At 42.0% G+C, this 19,700-nt stretch overlaps 1 protein-coding gene across 1 annotated transcript in view; it reads right to left on the bottom strand.

Moving 5' to 3' along the window:
* Positions 1-218: 218 nt before the first annotated feature.
* Positions 219-19,700, bottom strand: part of stk17a (serine/threonine kinase 17a) — a 28,941-nt gene continuing 9,459 nt past the window's right edge. The window contains exons 2-7 of the mRNA XM_084034301.1: positions 15,584-15,796; positions 6,059-6,206; positions 5,028-5,154; positions 4,895-4,943; positions 3,737-3,916; positions 219-1,664 (exon numbers count right to left, since the gene is read on the bottom strand). Of these exons, the coding sequence (XP_083890427.1) occupies positions 1,295-1,664; positions 3,737-3,916; positions 4,895-4,943; positions 5,028-5,154; positions 6,059-6,206; positions 15,584-15,796 (1,087 nt within the window). The 3' untranslated portion in view covers positions 219-1,294. The remainder of the gene's footprint in view (positions 1,665-3,736; positions 3,917-4,894; positions 4,944-5,027; positions 5,155-6,058; positions 6,207-15,583; positions 15,797-19,700) is intronic.

Consider the following 19,700-nt stretch of genomic DNA (forward strand, 5'->3'; position numbering starts at 1 on the left):
AGACTCTCATATGAACCACTGAAACGTGTTGATTAGAGCGACTCACACAGATATCAATCAGTAGATGTGACATTCTGTCATAACTCATGAGGTCACCGTCCGCCATCTTGCCTGTGTTTCCTTTTGACATGTGATCTGTCAGCTCAATAGATACGTTATAAGCAGCAAACATATGTTTAAATGCAACATGGCTCAAAGGTCTTATATTAAAATGTTGAAGTAGGTGTCTTTCTCTCTTCTATGTCTGATTGCAATGAATAATATATAAATATATCAGAACACCAAGCAAAATGAACAACAATACATCATTGTCTTCAATAGAAATGCAGAATTAGGAGATTATGTTCATGATTGAAAGCTTGGTTTGTTCTCTTGGAGATATAATAATCTAAACTGGTTCATGATAGACAGACTTTTATGTCTTGAATAAACGCAGTATCCTGTCACACCTGCCGTTCTATATCTGTGCTGGTCTACGTCGCGTCTCCGTCTCTGCTAGAGTCTAAATGTGCAGACAGTCACTGACACGTCTACAGACTTCTACAGACTTCTGCACGTCTGGAACTCAGAAGACTTTATGGAGAATAATGAGAATGTGTTTAATTTAGTCATAAAGCACAAATATGGAATTCCATGTCGTAGCTGTTCTGGAGCTTTCGGTCGCAGCACACAGAAGCTCAAGTGATATGACGGAAAGCTCCGGAAGAGCTAGTGAATGAACCTGGTTGGAAGATTTTATCAACTGCTGTCATCAAGGTCAAAAGCGAACTTCAATATTTCAATCAATACTTTAAATTCCGTGTATATATATACAAATATTATTTATTGAGGCTTTACATTGTGTACAGTGTGAATTCTTTTCACTTTATGCACCGTAGAGATTTAAAGGACTGCCTGTTCTATGGTGGAGATCTCCCTGTCTGACTGTGGGAAGCTGCTCTACAATGGCAGCTCTAGACTCACCAACATCTATAGTTCAGCCTGTTGACATGTGTGTGTAGATGTGGTCGCGTTCAGAAACAAAAAAGAAAAACCAAATCAAGTACAAGAGACATAAATCTACTGGAGCCGTTTCAGACGGGGGAGGGGGCGGGTGTCGAGCAAGGTGATGCATTATGGGAGAAAGTAGTACTTCAAAAATGCACTTAAAAATCCAACTGCTTCAATAAAATCTGGGCCTCTGATTACACACATACAGTAGAAATGGAGGGGAATTTGTATAATCCAAGGGTTTTTTATTTTGTTACCATGACAACACTAACGTCCCGAGACAGTGCTGTCATGTGGTGGGGGCTCAATAGATGAACTCCCCAGGGACCTCCTGCAGGGTGCTGAAAGGCTCCTCGAACTTGAAGCGTTTGGAGATGGCCTTCTGCTCGGCGGCCAGCGCCTCCTTCTCCGAGGAGGAGCTGGAGGACTGCCGGCACTGACCCAGAGTGTAGGCGGCCATGACGATCAGCTCCTCTGTCACAGCACCTCCCTCCTCCTCATCCTCAGCTGTGGTTGTGGTGCTGGGAGGTTCAGGGCTGCTGGGGGAGCTGCTGGTGGAGCTGGACGCCTCCTGGTCCTCCACCGGGAGGATCTCCTTCCCCCCCTGGGTTTCCTCAGGCTCTGACAAGTGGAGCCAGGGGTGTTTGAGACACTGCTCTGCTGTGGCCCGATCCCTGAACACAGAAACACACAATGAGAGCTGGACACCTGACATCCTGCTGTCCTGAACGCTTGGTTTCAAACTGGGAGGAAGACGGCTCAGCTGTCACTTTAATCCCACGGGATTTAGGGAGTCCAGTTATCAGGACACGGAGGCCTTTAAATGATACTACTAATACAATATAAAGTTTGAACAATAACTTGGGGAACATGTCTTATGTTCATGAGATAATCCTCACTTTCTGACTTGAAAAATACAACATAATGCTGTTGATACAAACAGCATCTGCAGTATGCTTTAGGCTTGGGCGGTAACACGGTGTACCAGGGTGTTTAGAAATCCTCATGTGTTGTAGTGACCAGCAGACTCCACCAGAGGTCAGTGTCTCTATAGTGGGGCAGCTATGCTGAGTGTTTCTATCTTTTGTTGCCTTAAAAAGCTGATAGTTTATAGTTGGGAGTGAGTTTGGTTCATTTTGCTTTAGAAGAAATCGAAATTGACATGAACTTTCCCTTTATTCCGGCCTCCTCTCACTCAATAAGTCTATATCCATCCAGTTTTAATGCTTTGTGCTGTAACTGTCTTTTTGGTTACTATATTATACTATATATTATTATATTTTATCGCCACATTTGCTGCAGCTGAGCACTACATGGCTGATGTCAGTGAAACGGCTCGACAAGCTCATACACTGGATCTCGTCATGGTGCACCGCGAAGCAGTGTGTGAGCTCAACACCACAGAGATGCCTGTTTCCTCTCTCAACCGCTTAATTAGTTAATATATAAACTAACCTATAGAGCAACCTGATTATATGGTCAAAAACATCCTTGTTAACCAATGAGAGCGCTAGTTTGTAGTCACGTGATTTAATGAACTGCCAGTCTGAAGAAACAGATCCTGCCAAGTCTAGTCCAGTCTTCTTCCTTTGCATTTAGGATAGTGATGTCCAAATGAAGCTTCGTGAAGCATTTTCTTTATTTTCTGAGCCCAATAGATGGCGCTCTCTGTTCAACAAAGGGTTGAAAGCAATGGAAATATATCGGCCTTCAACCCTTTGTTGAACAGAGAGCGCCATCTATTGGGCTCAGAAAATAAAGAAAATGCTTCACGAAGCTTCATTTGGACATCACTAATTTAGGATCACGATTCATCTCGTGGTTGGTTCCAAGCTTAAAAGTTTCTGAAACATCAGTGGAGTGAATGAATGAATAGGAACACATTTATTAATTTACTTCTATAAATTAAAGTGTGTAGTGACTGTTGTGCTCTAAAACATAAACTGGTAAAAAAAAGTTTTCAGCCCATGTCGTGATTATGAGAAAACATGATGAAATTATGAGTATCCACCTTTATCCTGGTTATTGACAGGGTAAGGTTCCTACACATTTTTCCAAAGTCAAATTCAAACACTTTTCAAGCATTTCAAGGTGTATTTTCATGCGTTTCCAGCACCTTACAGCTGTAGTAAACTATATATTTGTATACAATACAATCCTCAGTATTCAGTCTACTTATTGTTGCACGTGTTCATCACATTAAATTACATGTTATTGTCCTATAAACAACCAACAGGATGTTTTGAGACAGCTTTTTTACAGAACGACCACAAATGAAAACTAATTCCACAAACAGATCCACAGAAATATAATCACCAACTATTTTCATCATCTATTCATCATCAAAAGTCATTTTTCATGCAGAAATGTCAGAAAATGCTGTTTTAAGTCCTCAAATATGGAGGTCTTCTTTTCTCTGGGCTACATCATGTCATCACATAGATCCATGTCATACATTTCAAGCACTTTCAAGCACTTTATTCTAAATCCAAGTACTTTTCAAACCTTGGAAACACCGCACTAAAATTCAAGTGTTTTCAAGGATTTCCATCAAATGTGCCAGCACACGAACCCTGTGTTCAGCACTGCCAGCTATGTGTGTCTGATGGAATGCAGTCATCAGTAACCAGACTACCAGCGTTATCATGCATACCTTCATATGAAGAACTCTCTGTGTTCATGTAAGCAGATCTTAAATATGATGATAAACAGACTGATTGGGTGTAGGGAGGGGGGCTGGACTCACTGTGGCTGCTTGCGGATCAGCGTCTGGATGAAGGACAGGGCGCTCTGGTCCAGCTGCTGCAGCTCCTCCTCGCTGTAGCTCACGTTGAGCTGGGAGATGTTGAGGAAGGTTTCCTGTTTGTTCTCGCCGAGGAACGGAGAGATTCCTGTCAGCATCACGTAGGCCAGAACCCCAGCACTCCTAAACACACGACACGGGACACGATGAAGAGCCAACATGGACGTCCTTCCTCCTCATGCTAGCAGCGACCAGCGGTGAAGCAAGTACCGGCTAACAGGAATGTAATGAATGCCTCATATCATATAATAATAATAATAATAATAATAATAATAATAATAATAATAACAACAATAATATACAGCAAGACTAGTGCATCTGTATTTCATATTGTATTCAGTCTTCTGGTTTTTGTCAGTATTTGAGGTTATTGTGAGAAGAAAAATGGATATGTCAGGATGATATTGTGAATAACAATTATTTTGTCCAGGATAATCGTGACATGAAGTTCATATCATTCCATGTCCAACAATTTAAGTCTGTAAGAAGAAAGATTTCCCCTGTACCTACATTGGTATTTTACTTTTCTTGGAGTAAATCACTAAAAATATCTTTCATTCTGTTCAAACCAAGCTTGAAGGTTATGCAAGTAAAAAAAAAGTTTTGAAATAAAGAATATAAAAAACAATCAGACATGTTTTCATCAAATGACAATAAATACACACAGAGCATATTTCCCCCCAAACTCTGAATGTAGAAGCATGGTCAAAACCACACGCCTGACATTCAATTCAATTCAAATCACATTTTTTAAACTCTTGAATCAACAGACATGCATGCTCCCCAGAGGATGAATTCTGCTGACTTCTCCTCTAGTGCCAGCAGTCGGTTAACATATGTGGTTTTAAGTGGACTATTGTATGAATTGTCATTAAATTTGCTTCAGATATTTATGATCCCCTGAATACTTTTGGTCATTTATTAATATATTTAAGTTTTCATCGCCACCACAGGTCAGATTTTATTGGTCCGATGGTTTATGAACAAACACCAGCTGAAACAAGCCGTAGTGTATTTTGTGATAGCACCACTGGGGGGCGCCCCTACATCACTTTCACACCACTGTAGAAAGTACATATTTCAGTTTAACACTCGTCTTACCACATATCTGTCGCTGTGCTTATGGGCTCATAATTTAGGATCTCAGGAGCTGAAAACATGAAGACAAACACACAGTCAGGCATCCAGAATGAAATCAGTGTAAACACCAGTGTGAGGTGAGGCAGACACTCACCCACGTACTCCGGGGTTCCCATGATCTCCCGGAGCTCCTGGTGGCTGCTGACCATCCTGGACAGACCGAAGTCCACGATCTTGATGTCGCCCAGAGGAGAGCAGCTGGTCAGCAGGATGTTCTGGGGCTGAGACAGGAAACACCGCACGTATGGGAGTGGCTTCTACCTTCATCTGTATAATTCCTCTCAGTGTAGACATTGATTTATGATATACTGTTTACAATCATAAAGAAAACATTTGATGACCTGTCCACAAGGGATTTTGACAAAACCTTGCTGAAAGGTGGAGGAGTTAGGAAATAAGTTTAACTTGTAAAGGTTGCACAGACACACAGCATACGTTCAGTTCTGTTTTGCATTCTTTTTGTGGATTTATGTACTTATTCATCATTTATTATTATTTTAATTTACAATGTTTTTATTTTTCTAAAAATGCTATTATTAATATCTCCACCAGGTGGATCATGCTCACGTGTGTGTGTTTGTGTGTGTGTGTGTGTGTGTGTGTGTGTGTATGAGAGTGTGTGATTCATGCAACCATGTGCATCTTCTGGTGAACAGAGGAGTCAGTAATGACATCGAGTCCCACCAGAGGGCAACCTGTTGCCTGAGGTACTGAGTGTTGCGTATTTACATTCAATACAGTTTTCATTAGTATTTTAAAGTAAAGCTGAAGTAAACATTGTGTTTTTTAACCCTTTTAGATCACATCCACCCTCATACATGCTGTATATTTAATATGATGCATGCTTACATCATCTAGTACGAACAATCACATCAATCAATCTGCAAGGAAGGTCGTGAGCTCATCTTTTCAACCATCAAATAAAATCCCCTCCATCGTGTCCTGTCTGTCCTGTTTCACCATGAGGAAGACAGATGCTCTGGAGACGATGATTCAGCTTTAATGTCAGACTGAATGAATACGGCTCCATCTTCATGTCAGACATCATGAAGAAATGAAAGGCCTGTACAAGAAAAGCTCATTCCAGGCGGTGATGGAGGATCGTGTTCATGTTTGTCCACTGACCTTCAGGTCCAGGTGGACGACATTGTTCTGGTGCAGGAAGGACACTCCCTCCAGGATCTGTCTCATCAGCCTCTTCACATCCTCCTCACTGAAGGTCTCATCTTCCTGATCCGACACACACTGGTTAAAGATCTCACCTCCAGCCGCACTGGACACACACACACACACACACACACACACACACACACACACACACACACACACACACACACAGGACACACACAGGACATCAGATTAGATTCAGTGTAAAAACATTGATCAGACAGTTTTTCCAGAATCTATTTCCTTGCAAAAGCCAGACTCTGTCCAAAGCCAAGGCGGCTGCAGCCTATCCCAGCATGCACTAGGCAAGAGGCAAACCATAGACTATATATAAAGACAAACACATTGTCCTGTGCTTTACAGTCTGTTTGCATCGTGGGATGAAAGCCAAACTACAATCGTGGTTCCATCGTGGTTCCACAATCCAGAACCACGATGGTCCGTCAAGCTTTTTTTGGTGAAACCCACAAGAGAAATCATTCCTCAGCATCACCGGATGTGTGAATGTGTTACAGCTTGCTGGAGGCGGTGGCAGAAATAGCAGCGCAAACTAATTATGAGCTTCACTTGAATAAGGCCAGTACTGTTGACTGATCGCTTCCTCTCCGCCTCGGACATGAGAAAACACGGTGCTGATGATCAAATAAACAGCACAATGAAAACCGTTGCCCTCCTTAAAGCCGCTTTAATTTCCTCTGCCCGGAGATAAACTCTGATGGATCAACTCAATTAGACAGAAAACGACAGAGGGCAGTCAGGAATAGACAAGGCGTCCCCTCAGGGTGCTGCTGAATTAGGCTTTATCTCGGAGGGACCTGGAGAGAGGGAGGAAGAGGAGGGGCGAGTGAGCGTGTTTTGGTTTTTCAAGGTGAGAAGAAAAGGCCTTTAACCCAGCCAGAGAGAATAACAACATGGGATGTGAAGCTTGATAGGTGGTGAGAAGGGACAGAGTTCCCCACAGAACCTCCAAACAGAGCAGTGTGGGGACTACAGGTCCTGGTCCTTGGGTGTCCAGATTCATCTAACCCTACTCTGCAAGGCAGGGCCGGCCCAAGCCTTTTGGGGGCCCTCGGCAGAATTTGATTTGGGGCCTCCCTCCCACCACCACAGAGTCACGCATGCTTGACGATTATTGAAACAAATGTCACACTATAATGTTACATTATAAATTGTTTTAATTATTACATTATTATTATTATTAATATTATTATACAATTATTAGCAGCCGCTTAGTTCGCTTATGCCTCAGGCCGGCCTTGCTGCAAGGTTTTAAGCATCAAAATGTATTCTGTCCCCTTTGACCTTTACTACAGCACCTCCTTGAGGTCAAACGTCTCCATACTCCAACATGCACTATGTGGGATCAAAACACCTCAATATGACATTCTTCTCACATTCTCACATTCTAGTAATTAGCAACTAATATGTTCCAAAAGGGACTTCATGTTCCCTGGATTGCATTTTTTATAAACATAATAAAGTCGATTTTGTATTGAAAGAATGCAAAAGATGCAAAAAAATTCACACTGATTATATCTGCAAAACATTCACTGGAAACACTTACACTTAGCTTAGTTAGCTCTGTCAGCACTGTTAGCACCATTAGCTGCTAGCCAATGGCTCAGCCAGTGCCCTATTTGAGAGCCGTGTGGAGGCTAGAAGTTTGAGTTTTGAGTGTTTTTAAGATTCAATTCCATTAACGCCTCAGATTCTCAGGTGGTGAGCTCCAGAAGAAGTTTAGGAAGCTAATGTTTGTTGTTCAAAGCACTATTGTTCATGGAAAGACCATTTTCAGGAAACTGAATGAATTGAAATTTTAACAGTTACCCAGAGGCCTCACTAAGTGGGTCATCCACACTGGCACAAACAGACAAACACTAGAAAAAACCTCTCCATTGATATGATCTCTAACAAAAGCAGATTGGCCTGCTGCTGTCTGTGTTGCCCTGAAGCCCGGCGGCGGCTTTGAAGCCCAGCGAGAGGTCGGGTTCACGCAGGACGTTTGATTGGCGAGTTGCTAATGTAATTAATGAAATCAGTGTCAGCGCAGTGCTGTGGGAATGGATCAATTCAGGCTTTGATCAGCCACCCGTTACGCTCAACAACAACAACAACAACAAAAAATGAAAACAAGAACGTCAGCTGACCTAAATAATCTTCTTCAAACAGACAACACAGTGAAGGAACGTATCGGATCGACGACAAGGCAAATCTAAAAGCACTGGATTTGAAGTCACCAAGATGCCTCCCGGGGATTCAGAGCAACAGAGAAATAAGATGAGCAGTCAAACGGTAATGAAGGAAAGGGACATCGTCTCAACAAAGGACAGCAGAGACAAAGAGACGACGTGTGCGTGACAGAGAGGAAAGTCACAGCGAGGTCAAGTGAACGCCTCGGAGCAGCTCTTCATCGTGCGCTCATTATGTATTCATGTCCAGCAAACCGGACTTCCCCACATGGCAACGACTCCATTTACTGCAGAGAAAGAGCAGCTTCCAGTCTGACATCGACATGTATTACATTTAGGGCTGAATTAAGCTGCCTTTGGGCCAAAAATGAGCCCCAGATATGATCCTGGAGCTGATTTTCTTCCACAGACTCGGCAACTAACCCATATTTCTATGCTGGAATATGTTGTCCTGAGTCAGACAACATACTGCAAAAAAAAGTCCTTAGTATAGTTATTAGTCCCCAGCTAAAAAAGGCACTATTTCCTCCTGTTTGAGTCTTATTTTAAAAAATAACACCACAGATTTGTGACTCATTCTTATGGATTTCTTCAACCAAGTGGATCACAGACCGAGGAAGCTGCATCTAGTGTTTCAAGTTATTATTATTAGTAATTATTTTGCTGCTTGAAAAAAGGAAAAGTCCCATGATTCTGTTCCCTGTCCAGGGAACATCAACTTCTGAAAAGTGAAGCCAACGTGAAGCAAAGTGTTAAATGCATTTAGCCACTAAGATGACTAGTGTAAAGTTGACATGAATTATGAAGCTAACTTTGTTAGCAGCTTCAACACCAGAATCCAGATGGATCCAGATCCAGTAAGGGTGCTGCTCTGCTGCTTGTGTTCATCAGATCCACCCGTCACCCCTCCGCAATCTAAATATGGTCACTTCCTTCACTGGTTGCAAAAAATCCAAGATGGAGATCAGTTTATAAAATGTAGTCCACAAATCCCAGGGTGACGTTACCGTGACTACGTGCACATCTTACATACAGTCTAAGAGCCTGTTGAGTTAACCTGCTTTGTGGGTGTTTCATATTTATACAATAGTGAGTTTAGATATTTTTAATATATTTTTTTTACTAGAACACCAAATTGTTTAGAGATCTAGCCTCTAAATGTTGATGTAATGTGATATATTGAAAAAAAGCACTTCTATGTTCTTACCTATAGTTCTTTGATCATAGCACTGTTGTACTTAAGGTATCCCTGCTGAACAGCTACTACTTTACTCAGACGAGGACCGAACACGTTCTATTTTTAGCTCTTACTTTATCAGCAATGATATGTTGTGGTTTCTTTGTTTCTTTCTTTTGACAAATGTACTTATTGTAAGTCGCTTTGGACAAAAGCGTCTGCTAAATGCCGAAATGTAAATGTAAATATATAAACCAACAGGTGTTGGGTCTTTTCATCAGATGTCTGGACAGTAAGAAGACTACAACCCTCATCTTTTTTGTAGTCTGGAGTCTCCAGAAAACCTTAATCACAGAATCTGTACGATAACAACCAGACTGTCAGCCTGTCAAGTCATTCCTGTGCTTTTTCCCCTGCATGACTCTCTCTCTGGGCAAGCGGCCCTGCTTTGGCTGGTCACGTGCATTGACGCAGCTCGACTGACATGATGAACCCCCGGCTGGAGCTCAGCCAGCAACGAGGCCACGGAGGACGCCGTCCTCTTTCTGTTCAACTCCTCTCTCCATCAGCCTCCCGTTTAAACTCCGCCTGCCTCTCAGCCTTTCTGTCTCTCCGTCTTTCTGTCTCTCCCTTCCAGCCTCTGGCCCCTTTGCCTGTTTTTCTCCACCCCCCCCCCCCCTCATCATGGCATGAATAGCTTTCTATGTCATGTTGAACCTTATTCATAGAATATTGTCACCCTCCTCGCTCCATCCACTCCTCCATCCATCCTCCGTCGCCGCTGTTTGCCCCACTGCCCGAAATATCCGTCAGCTGTCGGCTAAATAAAAGATGGGTTATGTTGTCAACATCCCTCCAAAGAAAGAATGAAACCATTCTGCTCCATTTCTCACACACGTGCATATATATCCATTCACAGAACTACAGAGGTGCAAAGTTTTGTAGTAGAGACTATAAAATTGCAGCACAAGTATAAAAGTATCAAGTTGACTGTAGTGTGAGACTATAGGGAGTGTAAAGGTGGAAATACAGTTTAAAATGTAATTTTCCATTTACTGTGGAAAGAACATAGCATTGTTTTGAATACATGCATTTATCATTATTATTCATGCGGCATGGATGTGAGGAGTTTTGGTGCTGCAGAAATTCCTAAAACAGTTTAAAGTTAACATAGAGACGATGGTCCAGTCAGACAGAAGAGATGTTCATGAAGGATGTGGGAGTTACTGGATCCTTTAATAATGCCTTCTTGTTCTTGCTTTATCTGATTAATGAAAGACTATCTTTCACTAAAAAACAAAAAAAAACAACTTGATAATTAAGTGTCCTCCAGGCATGGAGGCTCACGTGTTTTTAAGAGACCTAAAAGCATAAACATGAATTAAGATTCACAAACAGCACATTGTCTGCCGAATTAGAATGATCAAAGTCACAATTTCCATTGGTTCAAATAAATATCCGTCAACATCACAAATTCCTATTCCTTAATAAACCTTTATCATTTTCTGGGGAATGAATAATGGATTTACAACAGCAGCCAAACTGGGTCTCTGTGTGTGTGTGTGTGTGTGTGTGTCCGCGTCATAGAGAACCATCCTCATTCAAGGCAGCAGTTAATTCTTGGATTATCCTTTTTATGAACAATGGCTGGGATTGGGATTACGGACTGAGGTGGGGGAGGATGGGGCCCAATGGAGCCTTTAAAGGGGCGTTTATGGGATCTCCTAAACAGGACAGATTGCATCCTATGGCATGTGCTGCTGACAGCACCTAATCCTGTAAAACACTACAATCCCAATAATCCCAGCGGCCTCTTTGCTCTTTTCCGGTCTCACTTCATGCAAACGGGGAGTGAAACCAGAGAGGCCGACTGTGGAGGTGAACCAGAAACAACACCAGGCTTGGGAGGTGTCATGGTGTTACGGTGAACCACATTGTCTTCATATCCTGATGCTATGAATTTCAATACCGTCATAAATACAGACGCTGATTCCATGTCCCCCACCTGTTAGAGACGCAGCAGATCTTATTCATATGTTTTGGCTTTGTCCAGCATTAGGCCCCTATTGGTTAGAGATTTTAAACACCTTATCTCAAATCACTGGGGAAAACATAGTTCCTAACCCACTTAGTGTTTTATTTGGTGTCTCCCTCTCCTTCTCTAGCCTCTTAGATGAAAGATATTCTGACCTTCACTAATCTTCTGGATAGAAGACTCATTTTGCTTAAATGGAAATCACCCTCTCCTCCTTTTTTTTTCATTGGATCAGATGTTCTTTATTTCCTAAAACTGGAAAAACTCAGGTTTCAAACAAATTTGGGAAACTTTTTTCATTTAGTTAAGAAACTAAGTTTCATTGATATTCAAGACTGATTCATTTTTTTTTTTTTCTATTTTACAACTGACTGGTATTGCACTTGTGTGTTTTTTTAATTATGTATTTATTTGATTACTTTTAATATGTACATATATTTTCTTTCAAAATTGATTCACACTAACTGTGTTTAGTTTTGTTATCTGTACTGTCTTGTGTTGTGTCTGTTCTTTTTATTGAGAAAAGTAATAAACAAAGTTGGGAGAAATACAGAAGCCTGTGTTTCCACCGTGATATAATGCTTTCCCTACAAGTTGCTATCTCTTAGCTGTTGTGTGTGGGTGATGATGTATTTGTGGCGCTGTACATTGTATTGACACCGACATCAAGTGAGAGACAGCTTCTTATCCCGTTTGCTTTTCATGGATGTAATTTGAACTTTCGGCCTTATATATATATATATATATATATATATATATATATATATATTCCACCTTGAATAGAAATGACAGAGACGGTCAAACAGCCTGAATTTAGACAATCCTTCAATGGATGGATCTGATGTCAAAGTTAGCTTCATAATTCAAGGTCAACATTACAGCTAAGTGTTAAAGTCATCTTAGTAACTAACTGCATTGTTAATGACCTGTCAATCACCAGGTAGCCCCGCCCCTGAAGCATATCCTGCTCTATGGTCTATTTGACTCGAAATGGACTGGATTGTAGATGTGGATTGAAACTAGACTTCTTTTTGCTACCAGAGGAGTCGCCCCCTGATGGCCAGTAGAGTGAATGCAAGTTTAAGGCACTTCGGCTTTGACATTTCACAACAGGAGGCAGCTGCCTGGTTTTAACATCATCAGTGGCTGAATGTGTAGAGGTCATATGACAGATGACTGCTGATCCACAATGTGTCAATACCATCTAATCCAGCAGGTTTGCCCTGACTATATGATATGTGTGTGTGTGTGTGTGTGTGTGTGGGGGGGGGGGGGGGTGTCACTGGTGAGGGATGCAGGCAAAATCCAATATGGCATGTGGAGGGAGAGACGAGGACAGAAAGAGAGGGACAGGAGGTGAGAGAGACGTTCTTGATCGGCCTGGTGTGCCATGAACTGACGCACACACACACACACACACACACACACACACACACACACACACACACACACACTCACTCTGGGAACCAGGTCAAACATGGCCCAGGAATTGAGACCAGTGAGATGAGATCATCGACAACTGGTGAGGCTACTGTAGTCAACACCATAGTATCTAACGTGTGTGTGTGTGTGTCTCACATTCTGGGTCAAACCAAGCTGTGTCCCAGTTGTGCATTATTCGGTGTTACTGATGGATTTAGCACATCACACTGCTGTCAGTCTGTCTGTCCTTCACCTCTTAGTCATTAGCCTGGGACACAGGAAACCCGATCCTACCACAGAAGCTGGATGTGTGTGTGTGTGTGTGTGTGTGTGTGTGTGTGTGTGTGCGTGTGCAAAAGGACACAGGGAAGGGACATTGTTAGAATAGCTAGTGTTTGCTGAAGCATTAAAGTTCGGCCTGGAGCTCTGCGGGACTAAAAAAGCTGCAGCTTTATATCGCCTGTTCCTCTCACACTTCAGCTCCGAGACCATCACACTGTTTACTTCCTGTGGTTTTCTATGTTTAGTCACAGGGAAAGCCACTCTCAGTGAACTCACTGCTTACACCAACGTTTACGGCCCATATTCTTAAGAACAGCCCATGACACTAAGACGATGAAAACCACCTCGGCAACAAAACAGAAAACCACAAACCAACAATTACAACCAATCACAGCCAACAATCACACAAAGGCAAGAGAAAATAGCCTTGGAGTGGACCAGTCAGGACTGCAACGTATGAGTCCCAAAACTAGCTTGTTAGCATTTGGCTTCCCTTTGGTTTAACACAAACTTAAGAGATTTTTGAACTCCATCAGTAAAAACTCCTCCATCTGAAGCCTTTATGTGGGTGGTTGCTAACAAGTGGCTAAATGAGATGAGAACACTAGTCTGCCATTAGCTCAGTGGTGGTGACTCATGTGACCAGGATTAGGCGTGGGACAATTTGAAAGTTTCATGTCACGACCATCCTTCCGAAATAACTGGGAGTCACGATATTATCCCGACAGTCATCAAAATATGCATCAACTCTTGAAATGGAGCTAAAACACGCTGGAATCACTGTGCTTCACAGATTTGACAAATCTGTTTAAGTGAAAAATCATCAATCTTAAATAAGATGATCATTAAAAAGGAAAAGATGAATAAAAAAATAGCAACATTGTATGTTCTTCTTTTTAGTTCCTGCTCCTGTTTTTAATATCAGTCTTCATATTTAAAGCAGGAGAGCTTTTCCTATATGTGATGATATCCACTTGAGTGATTTATCCCGCAAATGATATTCACCAGGAAGGACCTCAATGAGAGTTTGTCTGTAGCCAAACATTAGATTTTTACTTTTACCGACTGGATTTACGCTTTGAACATCGTAAAAGTGTAATTTGTGAAGATCCTGCTGAAGAAAACATGTTAGGATCACAAACGGTTTGCCTGAGAGATTCTTTCCTGCAATAATCCAAAAAGGAGAATCCCACTGGCCGTTTGTGGAGGAACCAGTGTGATGCTAACTCTCTGGATGATGAATGATACGTCATCACTGTAGCACTCTACAGAAACTGGAAGTTAAAAACTAAACCAGACACGGAACAAATGAAACATAAGGTCTGAATCGGGCCAATAATGAAACTAGCTGACTCTCATTCAGACCGGTTTCTGTCTCCTCTGGTAGTTTCTGCCCTCGGTCTGGTTTACTTTAACTGTGAGGGAATGTCCTTTATGTCGGAGACAGAGTCGTTGCTGTCAAAGTCACAAACAGTTCATTTATCATGAAGCAAGATGAATGGCCCTGCCAACCATCTTTGGGTCTAACTGGGGTTTTGTGTCTCCCTTTCAGCCAGGGGTTGGTCACCATGGTAACCTCAGAGAATCAGATAAAAATATGTCAACAGCCCGCTGACTGATTCAGTCGTCATTCCTGAAGGATTCTGACGTACTGTTACTATAAAAGTTAGGAAATCTGTCATCACAATCATTTGACCAAATACCTCAATATCTATATTGCAACAATATTGTAGGGTTTATTATCGGTTCTTTCACTAAATCTTTAATTTCAATTTAATATAATGATGAAGTGGTTAAAGGCAAATAACATAAGAGCTTCAACACCATGTGACCTCTGGTTGTCAAAGAGGTCTTCCAACGAACAGACATGAATAATGAGATGCAAATGAACTGCTAACTATCAGGCAACCATTTCTATTCTTCCATAGGTTTGGATTGTGATTATATTATATTTTCACCTCACTGAATTTCACTTGTTGTGCTCTCAAAAAGTAATCTTCCAGCAGGTTTTACTGTTTCCTCTCATGCTACTTAAGACATAATAATTCTTATTATAATAAATGTAATTCATATAGCAAACTTTAAAATAAAAACTAAATCTAAAGGTAATTCACAATCAGGGTAAAAACAACCAGTACAACAGTAAAACTAAACAAATTCACAGGTTGAAAAAGGATAAATGAGCCAGTAAGAAGGTGGTTCTGTTGATGCTCTTTAACAGCTGGCATAGATCATAGAGTTCATAGAGGCATGCTGTTTGTGAGTTGCCAGAATTATCAAAGGATTTGAAAACATAAAAAGCGTTTTCCAAACATTTGGTAGATATTCATATTTCTGGCTTGTGAGAGTTTCGCATCGTGTGCAGGTCCGATACTCACAACTCCAGGACCAGCACCATCTCAGAAGCCATCTCATAGACCTGGTGGAGGTTGATCACCCGAGGGCTGGCTGTGGCCAACTCCAGCACGGCGATCTCATGGATGATCTCCATCCGGCAGTCTTGGCCTTTCCGTCTCTTCCTCATGAACTTGGCGGCGTACTCATGGCCTGTGCTTGTTTCCACACACTTCCTGACCACGGCAAACTTCCCCCTGGAAAACAAGAAGATCATCAGTACCGTACGGGTGTAACCTGAAGACACATCGTGCTAACGGCTATCACAGCAAGCATCCTGGCCAGAAGATGCTTTAATCTTCGAGTGTAGTCGTTCCCAAAGAACGGTTTAGGACTCACGGGTGGGTCACAGGACATTTTATTTGGGTCACCAAATAAATGTGCAGAATTTCTTTGATAGTCTTTAAATTAACATATCTGCAGTACACCTTTGAGCCACATGAGGGAGCCTGAAAGTGTGAATTGTTCAAATATTTGTAGCCTATAACACTGAATCTAATATGAAAGGCTAGCGTACATTCTGTTTGTTTAACTGATGAGAGGGAACAAACGTTAACTCCACATAAATGCATGTATTTGGGCATAAGTATTGTCTTCAATGACACATGCAAACAATGTATATCTAAAATGGCTGGTTTATTTGTGCAATATAATAGAAGGTGATATAGAAATGGCAGTAAAGATGGTCAGGAGGGTTCAGATACACGTAGTCAACTGTGGTTTGGCGTTTTTGTTTCTGTTCTAATGGGAACCCTTCTGAATTCTGTTCTCCAGTTGGTCGAGTGAATTCATGAGACTCTTCCTGTTGAGCTGTAACACTTAACGGCCCCACTACACACACGTGTTGTCACCATGACAACTGACCACAATTACAATTTTCTTTTGCACTGAGAACAGTTCAATGTCCGTTGTACTATTTTATATCCATGGTTACAAGAGATGTCAAATCAGTCTTTCCTGGAAGCTTGCTACAGCTGTCAGTGATTCCAACGGACGGTTACTAACTGTAAGACATCTCAATGTACTGCTAACTAACTGTTAGTGAGCAAGGACTGAGGCATCAGACGTTTCTCAGTGAACCAGAGGCAGCTTCAGTGTGAAACACTCTGCACACATGGATGGGAGGCTGTTGTTGGCAGAGTTTCTCTTCTCTCTTCTATCACACCTCTGTGTCTGACCCACTTTTGTTTCGGGCCAGAAGGTGTTCTCATGTGAGGAACACATGTGCGTGCTGCCCAGAGGAAACTGTGTGACAAGCAGCCGGTGATGGAGATGACAGGCCCACATCGGGACTTCCCCCTGGCTACTGTTGGCAGTCGATGCTCCAATAATCAGCAGCAGCGACCCGGCTGAACGTGAACCAATCCACAGCCAAGTCTCTGTGAGGCTGATACGCCAGACCCTTCTTTTAACATGGCTATGAGTCATTCTGTGACTTGACATGAACGTACACGGGATATATTATAACAACATCAGTTGTCAGAAGAACACCTGTACAGCTTTTAACAGATGCAGAAAGCCTGCAGGTCTAAGAGCGACCAAAGAGTTATAGTGTTAAAGTTCTTGTTCATTAGTTTCATGTAGAGCAGCGCAGCAGGCAGCCAGTTAGGAGTGTGCTGGATACAAAGCAATTAGTCTACTTTCATTTGATTGGTTGCTGTCCGCTCCTGCCTGTTGCATACTGTCCACCAGAGAACAAGAACACAATCCTGTGGCTAGAACACTGATTCTAACCGTAAGATCGTTCTTCAACGTGAGCAAACATTTAACTACTTGTCATTTTCAGACCCTTCCATGGACAATTTGATATTTTTTCTCTGTTAAACACTCAAACTTCAGGTGAGAAAGTATTAAAATTGTACTGCCGCTGCGGAATTAGCCAGGAGAACAAACAATAGACAAAGATAGACATTCAGGACGTGTTTTATGGTCACGTAAGTCGCTCTATAGGTCTATTTATGAACCGATTGAAAGGACGCATCACAGCGACCTCCAGTGGCACCGAGCTGCACGGCGCCCAGCGACAGATAAACTATCCGCTTTTTAAGGAAACAAAAGATAGAAAGGCTGAGTCTCCATCTTTCTGAGCTCACTATAGAGGTGACCTCTGGTGGCGTCTGCTGGTCACTACAACACATCGCACCAATACAGCATCACAGAGAGGGCAGCGTCTGGATTTATGATGGTAATGGAAGTCCCTGCACTCGGTAACCCCGACACTACCTGTGTCTCTGCTCTACCTACAGATGATTCTCTCCACCTTGATTGGCTGAACAAACCTGACTCAGCTGATCTGGCAGCATCGATTCACTCGGTGCCACAAATGGAAGGAAACACGTGTCTAGTTGGGCTTGTAACACCAGGCGCTCTGTTATCTCGGCTGTCGGCTGAAGACAAACGGCACCTTTTAAAAGAATAATCCTCATCATCAGTTTCCATCGTGATGCTATGTTCGCTGATAAATGTCTCCAGCTTGTTTCCTGTTGCCGAGGGAACAGTGCTCCACATATACAAGAATGAACAGAATGAACGGACAAAATAACAACAACAAAGAAGAGTGTTATGATCAGTCTGTGCTACAGGCAGTGGTTACATTGGACCGGGGCTTTCTGGGGCTCTTTGTTGGCGTCGCTGGGGCTCAATGTTGTCAGAGTATCCCCGGATATATTTTCAAATGCTTTAAAACTGAGTGAAAAGTGATAACGTCCATTCTTAAAGTCATGTGCATGCATTCTATCTGAATACAGATATCCCTATATATATATATATATACTGTATATATATATATAAGCAACCCTGGACCAACTGGTTGTGCTGACGGCACCAAAATGGAAACTCTTCTGGAGCCCATTAGGCAAGTAATCGACATCTGACTATTAACATAGGTTGAAATTAAATTGAATTGATTCAATTCAAATTAAATATTATTTTATTTATAAATGTACCAACTTGTATTCTAATAACCTACTGATGTCTGTTCTGGGTGGGGAGGCCTCCGTCGCGTGCTCTGTGGTACTGCCTGCCCTCTGCCACTTGCTGATAAGATTCCTGCATGTGGCAAGATTTAAGAAGCCATTCAAGTTAGACCAGCCCCCGTCAAGTAAATACCAACAATGCATGGCTCAAGCTTGCAACGGCACTGGATCCACGTTTTAAAGACTTGAAGAGCCTCCCCCAGAGTGTAAGAGTGTGGACCATGCTGCATGAACAATCACCCAGAAGGTCTCCACAGGCTTCTCAACATGGACCACCCAAGAAGAAAACGAGTGTTCTCCAGATGGGCTCAGAATCAGAATCCGATGAAGAGGTGCAACCTGACAGAGCCGTACACAGGTACAGAGCCGAGCATTACTATGGAGGACTGCCCGTTGGAGTGGTGGTCTGCTCATTCAAGAGCCCATGACGAGCTGCCTCGCAGATATCTGGCCACTCCTGCATCCACGGTTCCATGTGAAAGACTCTTCTCAGTCGCCGGCCACATTATGCAAAAGCTTTACTTTCAGTAAATGTGAACCAGTTAGTTTGCCTCAGCAAGTGGCTAAAAGACCAGTAGCTAAGAGGGCCACATGTAATTGTCTAAAGGTGTGGTTGTTTGTTTGATTTAAAAAAGAAAAGAAAAATGTTCTCAATAAATCTGCTCCAGATTTGCTTAGAAGCATAGCAAAGAGACAGTCACATTGAATTATGGTGTGGTATGTTTTAGTTTGATTTTATTTTATTTCTCAGCTTAATAACCATCATTTGGATTTGTTATGAATAAAAAAACAAATGTTACATGTATATACACGCCTATACGTCTTCTGGCATTCATCTTACCGTTCCCACAACAACATACAGAGAAAATGGGAATTTTTCAGGCATATTTATAAATGGTGATTAATCTGATTAATCCACAGCTACCCTGTGATTAATCAGATTAAAATGTTTAATCGATTGACAGCTCTAGTAATTATATAAATGTACTTAGTTACATTCCACCACTGGCAACTTTTTTCAACTCTAGTTAACAAAGTTGTGAAGTATTCTGTTTGTACTAATATGAGTAGTATTAACACGTCCCATTTTTAATATCACAACTCATAATTGATGTGGAGAACAAAA

Source organism: Eutrigla gurnardus (assembly GCF_963514095.1).
Source record: "Eutrigla gurnardus genome assembly, chromosome: 18".
Classification (NCBI taxonomy): domain Eukaryota; kingdom Metazoa; phylum Chordata; class Actinopteri; order Perciformes; family Triglidae; genus Eutrigla; species Eutrigla gurnardus.